The 9,959-nt window shown below is 44.3% G+C and overlaps 1 protein-coding gene across 1 annotated transcript in view; it reads right to left on the minus strand.

The window, feature by feature from the left end:
• LOC138265672 (serotransferrin-A-like) overlaps nucleotides 1–9,529 on the minus strand; it is a 79,618-nt gene extending 70,089 nt beyond the window's left edge. The window contains exon 1 of the mRNA XM_069213587.1: nucleotides 9,146–9,529. Within this exon, the coding sequence (XP_069069688.1) occupies nucleotides 9,146–9,188 (43 nt within the window). The 5' untranslated portion in view covers nucleotides 9,189–9,529. The remainder of the gene's footprint in view (nucleotides 1–9,145) is intronic.
• Between the last annotated feature and the right edge of the window lie 430 nt (nucleotides 9,530–9,959).

Below are 9,959 nucleotides of genomic sequence, written 5' to 3' on the forward strand. Positions count from 1 at the left end.
GCTGGCTCAGTAGTGCCACTGCTTGCAGTACCAGATCAAATATTTTTGCAAATATGCAGCCCATTCAGTCTACACCCAAATACATATGGGGCCCATTGACATTGTATTTTATGCAATTATAAAATTATGAGTCGAATGTTCACAACGCATCGTCCTATGATGATACTGCATGATGTTCCTGTCATAATTCTAATTTCAGCATGTGACAAAGTATTATCAAGTTGAGGTCGAAACTAACAGATATATGGTTTCAAGTTTGATTTTTGTGACTCACTTCATGCAATGAACAGGACAGGCGCAATACGATTACACATGACTGAGATATGATGGCAAATGGCAATCAATTATGTTCATTTTTCTCTGGAAAGTGACTGAGACCATGTTATGTATTTGCAAAGTTGTTAACTGATAAAACTTAAAAGAAAAACATGACATTTTGTTTTCCGCTCCATTGCACATCACAGTACATTTTCCTGCAACAAACAAGGAGTACTTTACATTCCCAAACAACCCCTGGATTAGTTCACCCTGAAGCAAAAGTAGCATCAAAATACCAAATCTGAAAACGTTGTTTTTTCATACTTTGTGCGCCCACTCTTCAGGTGTAACACTTCTTTGCCGGCCTAGCACCGACCTTATGCCATGTGTGAGACCGTCAGCCAGACTCAGCTTTTTGGGTACGGGCCTTCTGCTTGCTGGGATTTCAGTGTTTTGAGGATCATATCGTAGAAATTGCTTGGTGGCATTCCAGTGATGATTCTTTGGGGATCCACAGGAGTCCAACCGTTAAGAACGGCTTGGTTAGATAATCTTGGCAATCTCAGTACTGGCTGGCACACTTGATTCAATGTGCAACTCCTATTCCTGTCCAACTTGCAAATCACTACAGGGGCCCGAAAAGAAAGAGCTTGTCATCCTACCAGAAGGAGCAAGGCTACTTTCAGGCCTGCTTCAAGAAACATGTATGTGCAACGCAGCATGGTGCAGCGACACAGTTAAGTAGAAATACTTACTGCAAGAATGGAAACATTTTACAGACTACATTAACAGCAGCATGCCTCATAGATGGCCATCGCTTTCTTTTGCCTCAACCTTGCTTCACAGCCAACAGTATTTGGATTTCGCCAATTATGTTTTTTACTGTTACAGTTATTGGATTAAATATGCAAGATGAGGTCAGATTAAGGGAGAAGGTGTGGCCTTAGCATCCTGTGATTCTGGGCAAATCATTTAACCTTCATGTGCCTAAAAATGATCTTGTGTAGTGTAGTCTGGTGCTCATGTGAAGCTCTCTAAAGCCCTCCGGACTGATTTGTGCTATATAAAACTGCAACAAAATAAATAAGAAAATCCAGAACTAGTCGAAGGTGTCACACATGAGGGCCTAGTCTAGAGCTGCTCTGACTTTCTAGTACTGACCCTACAAAGCTTTGCTGCTGCGCCTAAAATACTCACCTGTAAGGTGTAGGTGTTCTCAGTACATAGCGCTCAAAGTCGAATCTGATTTACAAACCCTCGAGCCTAGAGCCCTGGCTCTGGACAGCTCGGCTAATATTTTTCGGTAGTGGCTTTTCAGACCGACGGTTATTCTACTGGTGTGCTCCACAGGGCTCTGCTTATGTGCCTCAACCCCAACCTGAGCCTTGCTGTCCTACTAGTGGGAATCACAGACATCCATGTCAGCGGCACTGCTGCTCAATACTGAACATTGGTTTTCTAGAGTTGCAGTACAGCCATTCCATGGTGCACTTCAAAGATGAAAGACAGACCGATCTGCGGCAAGCACTGTCAGTGCAGTAGCCCGGCTACACACAGAGCTGTAAATGTAACTCAGTCCTGGTCACTGGCAGGCCTGATAGCCTACAGCGGGGGCCTCTTCATTAGTCTGCCAGGGCACCTCAGCCCTGCATGTCCTGGTATTCCAGTGCTTCCACTCAGGACAGCCACGTGACTGCCCTTCTTTTCGGACTTGCGGCATCCCTTTTTCCCTCAGTCCTGGGACTCACTCTGCTTAACCCGTGCGCCTCAAGCATGACCGGCAGCAAGTCCTACTGACCCAAATGCTTTGATACGAGCCTGTTAATGCCCATTAAAGGTTGTCTGCAGTTCATCCTGCTATTACAAAACTGGTACTCACTGCCCTTCACCTACTGCTCTGCCAGTCCACCTCAATCACGACCCGAAGCTAGACTGGCTCCCTAATGCTCAGAGGTGGATGAGCCAATGAAAGGTCAAGCCAGGCTAGAGCCTGAACCCTGGCTCTGGCTCAGCTTGAGGTCCTGTTGGGACCTCGATCCCATGACAAGCGCTGAGAAGGATGAACATCTGGCATGGAGGCTAATTCTGGACAGTGGGTGTAAAAATTCAGGACAAAGGGTAAAAATTCAGGACTAAAATTCAGGACAAAGGGTCAAAAGTCTAGACAAAGTGTCATTTTTACGGACATATCGGCAGAGGTTACGCCTGCCAGCTGCCAGCCTTTTGACTTTGCCAATACTAGTTTTGTTTTGACAAGGGTGTTGTTAAACTTTACTGCTAAGAGACATGATGCCCCTTCAGTAACATAACAAGAATGGTCAACCGCCTAAATAGTTTGGGTCCCAAAAAGCCCAAGTGACCAGTGTAGTCCTTAGAATGGACAGGGTTACTTTTTGTATGGGTGTGCTCCTTGTGAAGTGAGAAATAGAGTCACTCACAGTGATAGTTAGCCAATGGCTTAAGTGGCCAGGCCAAAACTTAATCAGAGATGGGTATTCAACCAAAACACTTCTGGGACCTAAAAAAAACCATGGGAGTCTAAATATCTCAGTGGAATTGGAGTAGTTATCGATGGTGTGGAGGAATATGCTCGCCAAGACATCTCAGGTAGCAATGTATGTGAACACTTTTCAAACCTCTGAGGAGTAAAGAATAATTGACAACTTAGTGCAAATAAAGACATTTAAAATTCAAAACTGATGGGAAAGCATCATAATTCATTTTAAAAACATTAACAGAGTTCCAGGTGTCATGAGCTGTAAGTAGACGAGGGTGTATTCACCATGTAAATACCACCCTGCGCTTGCAGGACCTCATGTGGCTATTACCCAGACCTCTGTTCTTAACAGATGTCCATTATCATGGAGGGGACACCCAAAAAACATTCTTGCCCCTTGATACTGTCTTACCCCGCAAGCCTTTCCTTCAACACAATGATTATGGAGGGGAATGTTCCCAGTAGGTCTGTACGTCCCTCTGTGGTTTACAAGAAACATCTCACATGTCCACTGTTCAAGATGGAACCTGGCCTGCCACTTCCAACATTTTCTTGGCATTGGATGTCCCAGTCCAATACAGCGAAATCCACTTTCACCAGATCAATATTGCCAGCAACCGTATATGTACAGTCTGGCTACACTACATTGATAGGAGTGTATTAAAAGTGATAGAATTTCATAATGAATTTAGAAACATGCTTGTGCCTATACCTTGATACTAATGCCAACATTGAACACTTGGGTTATCAGATGTAACCCATATGTGGACTGGAATATTACAAGTGGAGCAACATTAGTCTTTTAAATGAAACAAGAGTATTTTTGTAAGACGCACTTACTGAATTTAAATATTGAAGTTGCATTTAAATAGCACTTACTACCCCTAGCAAGGCTTTGGTAGTGCTTTACGCCAGGCAGCAAGCTGCTCTAGAACCCAGGGTTAGTGGTTAGTCCAGTGTTATTGGTTATTTTTGGCCACTGGGGTTCGTCTTGTACCCCCAAGAAAACTATTCTATGCATTCAATCCAGTTTCTTTGTGGAGGGTTAAATAATTACAGGTTAGATGTGATCATTAATGGGGCAGATAGATATGCAAGCTCACACACATGGATGGTTGGATTTACAGATGAGCTAGAGGAGATTAGGTATTATTAGGTTAGACTTTCAGAGGAAAGAGGAGAGGTTGTCGTCTTCTAAATGGGTTTTGGACAATTTGTAGAAAAACAATAATAAAGATTAAGAAAAACATGCATGTGATAGTAGATTGTGCTCAAAGAGAGGATGTACGCAGAGGATGGAAGGAAATGAGGGCCATCTGAAAGGAAAATTAGCGGTGACTATCAGAAGGTTCAATTAAAGCGCAGTTTTCATGTCAGATTTTGGGTATATAGAAGATATTTTTGATAAAACTAAATATAGGGTGTATTACAGTGGAGGTGTAACAAAATGCTAAAGTGAAAGGAAAAAATACAAGTTTATTTCCAGCAGGGAGTGAAAGGTAGCTCACTGATACATACAATCACTGCAGAGAAACAGGTCCTTTACCTATAAAGGGAAACTCTATTAGCTTCACTGAAATTTCATTTCAGACCTACAGTTCCTCAAGAGGGCACAGATGAAAAATATGTTGTCCTGTAAATGTAGATTGGAATATTTGAAGGTGCTCTCACATACCATAGAGATGGGTGAACAACTGAAAGCTGTAAAGCCACTGAGAAACTTGAGCCAGGCTCAGCTAGATGTCCTTACATAACCTCAAGCTCAAAACAAACCGAGCTTTCATTTGGCTTCTGCCTACTATTCATGCACTTTCCATGTCGTACCCTTACTAATACAGTAACATCTCAGATTAAAAGACACATAGATATCCATTTAGGGAACGGTTTGTACAGAGTGAAACCAGAAAACCAGGGATTCATATCAGGTTCCTGCTGAACCAAATTGTTTGATCTTAGACACATATTTTATTTTGCCAATCTTCCTTTGACTTCATCATCCCACATGAAAGCCCCTCAATATGTGACTTCAGAATACGAGCAATAAAAAACATATTGTTTGATTTAATAGATTAAAATGTTGTTTTGCCGACAGAGTGCACATGAAAACTCGCACGCCTCTTAGGTCACTAATACCAATCTGTCCATGGCGAAGCTGGGACAAACAGCTTCTAAATTAATCTTTAAAAATATATCACTTTTATTGAGTACCTTCCAGTGCAGTGATAAAATGTGACTTAATATAAAGAAATTGTCCACATAAAAGAAATACACTTGTTTGTTTTTTAAGAGATTTAACATATTTTCATGGGATTGTTGCATAATTTCATAACAAAAAATAATCACGTATAGGCTCGTGCATAGGGTCTGAGAGCCAAGGCACTTGGCTCAGCTCTGTCACCTCGAAAATACCATACAAATAAAGGTTCTTTTAATTAAAATATTTGCTTAGATTCACTTAGTGTGGTCAAGTCGCATGCAGTTTAATATTCCTGGAGTGCCCTGAGGTTTGCATCTGCATTTGTAAAACTGTCACTTAACACAAAGAACGGAAGGCTGAACATTCATTTAATCTTGAGGGAGAGCAAATACCTCGAGGCACAGAGTGTAGGGTAGGAGGCCGTGGGAGTGAAAATTAGGAAAAAGCTATGAGAAGGCTTGAGTGTTGGCAAGAGGGGCGAAAGAAAGAGAAGGAAAAAAATGCACCTGACAAAATGTGGTAAAGAGAAATTTGGCCCGAACAAATAATGCTCCATTTACTAATGTGTTCCGGTCAAACAGTAACCAACCGGCCTCAGACACTTTGGCCCTAAATTACGACTTCGACGGACGGAAAAGGCCGTCCGACAAAGTCCCGCGGTCAGGTTACTGCCAGTGTGGTCCCCTTCCTGAGGCCCCTATTACGAGTTTCCCATTGGCCCAGGGGGGAGCAGCCCACAACATTGATGCCAGCTCATAATTGAACCTGCGGAAATGTTGCGGTGCGTAGGATGCACCAACACCCGTCAGGCTTTTCACTGTCTGCAAAGCAGACAGTGAAAAGCATGACGGGGCTGGCCATGGTGGCCCATGCACTGCCCATACCAAGTGCAGGGGCAGTGCAGGATCCCCCAAGGGGCCCCCTGCACCTCGTCTCTGCCAGCCTTTACATGATGGTGCAACCACCATGTAACTGCAGGCAGATAAGGGACTTGTAATCCCCAAGGCAGCGCTGCCCTGGCGGAGTAGGACTGCCAGCACCTCCATTGGAGCAGTGCTGGCATGACCGTGGTGCAACTGTCACGGTTGTAATGTGGGAGTCGGATTGCCACATTGTTGGCGGTCCAACCGCCACTGAGGCCCTGGCGGACTTAAGACCTGAGGCCCTGGCGGACTTAAGACCACTAGGGTCATAATGAGGCCCTTTAACTTTAACTTAACTTCTAATTTGCAGAAGCTAAGGTTGTCATGAAACCGGTCAGTCCTCGTCAAGGACAGTCAGGGTCCGGTTCTGGATCAGGTTAGTAATTTGTTGCTAGTTTCAAAAGTTGATGCCAGAAACAATGAGCTCCTTGTGACTCGCCTGCACTGGAACGAGGGAATAAAAGGAGCGAAGGTGAGCTTCCTGCTCAGCACCCCTTAAAGAAATACCAGTACTAATTAAAATATTCTGATGGAAGGCGAGTGCATTCGGGGTGATGAGCCATATGATTATCTTGGGACATACAAGCCAATCCTAGGTAACATTACACGCTCTGACCACCTTACTGAGCGGCCACTGCAGGGTGAAAGCCAGCCACATAACTGGATGGCACACTGCATTGTTCAAATTATGGACAAACTGCGTCCGTAGAAGTTATCATGGACAACGGACAGGAGTTAAAAATTACAGACTGTCTGTGTAAATTAGAGGCAGGTGGTCACTCTAGTGCTGAGCTTTTATGTGGCTTCTGCTTGCCTCAGTTTACTCAGAATGAGGCATTGTGGCTAGTACCACTGACTTTGGAACTCGGGAGCCAGGTTTGAGTCTCAGCGTGGGCCAAAAAATCTGGTGATTCCGAGCTAATTGCTTGATCTCCCCATGCTTATGGGAAATGAAGGTGACTGTGTAATGTAAATGCTGCTCATCAAAAGCGCTCCAATTTTGCCTTTTTGTTGAGTTTAAGCTACGTAAACAAAATGCAAAAAAGAGGGAAAACAAAGCCTCAGCCCACAGAAAAATGGACCAATTTCCTGGCTGTTCTGTACAAAGTGAAACAAGATAACCTGGATAAATCATGACTTTACCACTTAAATTGTGTGATTTTAGGCATATAACTTATTTCACCAAAACTCTCTTTTGTTCATTACTTTTAATAAATACTTCTCAGTGCAGTGCTTTAATGTGATGTATTAATGTTAAAACTTCACAGATTAAAGAAATACACTTTTTTGAATTTTAAAACTTCATCATATTTGACATGATGCTTTTTGTGTGATGTACATAGCAAACATTTTCAGGACCCAGTTCGTGCTCTAAGAGGCGAGCCAGACCCTTAGCTCCGGCACAGCTCTCCATGAAAACGTATATGCTCGCCCACTTCTACGGTAATGCTCCGAGTTTACACGAGTCTGCTGTACATTTCGGGCCATATGTATGAACACATTTTGCCACAGACATAGAATGGGTAAAAACCTTTGATACATCTGGCCCTTAGCCCCTTCCTCAGCACCATCTATTACTTCAAAATGGAACCTGACTGCCTCTCACATACAGCCCTGCCAGACAGTGCCCCTGCCTCAAGGCTGGCCGTCAGCAAGCCTGGCAACCCTAGTGCCTCGGCTACGTCTGGGTCCGCTAGCCTCATCTGTAAACCCTACTAACCAGGCACTCTGGAGAACATCTCTGCTAGGGCACCTCAGTCCTGCCGTGCAGCACTTCTGCCATCTTATAATGTTCTGACTCACCACTAGGTTGCTAACGGACAAACTGTACTGCCTACATAACGACCCATCTTAAGTTCTCCAGCAGTTTTTACAGGGGGCAGCCTCATGCCCCACAGAGCAGGGGAGAGTATCATGCCTATTCTATGGGAAGTGACATCGCAGCGAGTGACCGCACACCCGGAAAATGTTGTGACTGAAACACCGGTGCGCGTGCTGTGGATACTGCACCTCGTAGGTTCCATGTGCCAGCATGGTCAACTCATCCTTGCAGCTTCTTAATGTCAATTAAATGGATATAAGGTTAGATCGGTAATAATTGGTAAGCAGCGCCCCTGCTAGCACGCAGGAGCTACAAAGCAAGCTAACCATCCCAACCCTTCTGGAACCATCTCGGAGACAATGCAGATGCCACATAGGGGGTTGAAAGTCCCCAAGAAGACACTTTTAACGCGGATTCAATAGAGTACCACGGTTATCTAATGTAATAACCCTGATAATGGGGCTCAAGGTAACACCACAGCACATTTCACAAAAGTGGGCATGGTCCTCAGAGGATACAACCACCCCCCTTCCTTGAACTACGGGGATCAGCGCCCCCTGTAAATTTTGCGGAGGGACACTGCCAGTTCTGGTCTTGATGTAAAATACCAGATTACAATGATCTCCCGAAAGAAAAACTAGCACTGGAACTGCCGACGTATAGCGTTATCAATTTTCATACCAACTTCTTTGTGTTTTGTTTGGTTTGCTTAGTACCTTGGCCACACTGCTCGAGCCTAACGCAAGGAGCACCGTTAACCTACCAAGCTGTCTCACCGCTATCTTATCGCATGAAACAAGGCAAAAGCAGAGCGAGCTTTTGGACGTCGCCTGAAGGAATAAAGGGATGCAGTCAAGTATATGACCCCAGCATTTCCTGTAGCCCTTGGCTAGACAAAAATTGCATTGTGAGGGTTGTAGTTTTAGGAACATATAGAATGAAACAAGGTCCATACCAAGTGTCAGAATACAAATAAAGATGCAAAGAAGCCATGCACTGAAAAAAGTACCATTGTGGCATTAAATCATGATTTCACGGTACCCTTGTAATATTAATCCATATAGTCTACAGCAAGATGCATTTTCAGATGGGTAGTCTTGTTTTCCTTCAATCAAAGGAAACCGGCAGGTTTCATTCGTCTACACAATGTAATAGGAGGACACCCATAACATCAATATATAAAAAACAAGGTATTTTTATATTAAGTTATTCCACTCGCACGGACGTGTAGCCATAATAGCAATACAATGCTTCATTGCTCGCTTCTGTCGCTTCTATGCATTTGATAAAACAGCTATAATAATGATCGAGTTTAATGGTACTCAGTGTCATACTGAATTCTAAAATTAGAATTAGAAAGCAGACTATATTCTGCAGGGGTCGATCTGTGCCCCTCGCAGTCCAAAGTCCCACACGACGGGACGCGTGTTTATGTGCCCGCCTCTTACCCAGAATGGCGAGGGCCAGCGCCGCGCGGAAAACGGGGGTCATCCTTCTGCTTCTCCCGTGCGACTGATCACAATCTTTCCCCCTGCTGGTGTGGCGCTCTGGCCGTCCCACCGCTCCCCTTATAAAGGAGCAGGATTCGCTGTGTAAGCAGGAACAATGACCCAGCAGTGTTTACCCTGTGGAATTTCCCAATATCTCTCGGATTTATCCCCTCCCCGGTCTGACTAACCCCTCTACATACACCCACCCCTAGGCCCTCGATGTTCGGAACAAGTGTTATTTGGCAGCCGCCTCAGTAGCTTTGGAGTGAGGTGGCTTTGTTCGAGAGGCTTATACGGGGAAATTCCTACTTCAGTTTATAATCTTCCGTAGCCTTATTCTTTGTGGAAAGGGGGGAGGGGGAGTGGTGCAGGACTCTTGGTTCAAGATCAAACATTCGCCTCTCTTCGCGCCCATACTCATACTACCACCATTGCGATGTCCCCCAAAGGAGGTTAAAGTCTGCTGGAATTTCCAGCCTATCAACAGAGTTCAGAGAACGTTTTATCTCCTTAGTGGCTGTCAAGTAGATGCTTTAGAGTTCTGGAAAATCCTTTTATTTCCAGGCCCCTAACCAGGTGCAAGGGGTCTGAGTCCAGCTAGTAGGGGAAGAGGGTACATATGTTCAAAGAGGAGAAGGCCTGGGGAGAATGTTTTGGGAAAGATGGCAAAATCTGTTGAAAAGTTACCATTTAAAGCATACAAGGCTATTTTCAGATTTAAGGTGTGGTGGTGCTTGGGCTTTCATGGTAAGCATATTGGGGCATATTTATA

Source organism: Pleurodeles waltl, chromosome 11, assembly GCF_031143425.1.
Source record: "Pleurodeles waltl isolate 20211129_DDA chromosome 11, aPleWal1.hap1.20221129, whole genome shotgun sequence".
In the NCBI taxonomy this organism is placed as follows: domain Eukaryota; kingdom Metazoa; phylum Chordata; class Amphibia; order Caudata; family Salamandridae; genus Pleurodeles; species Pleurodeles waltl.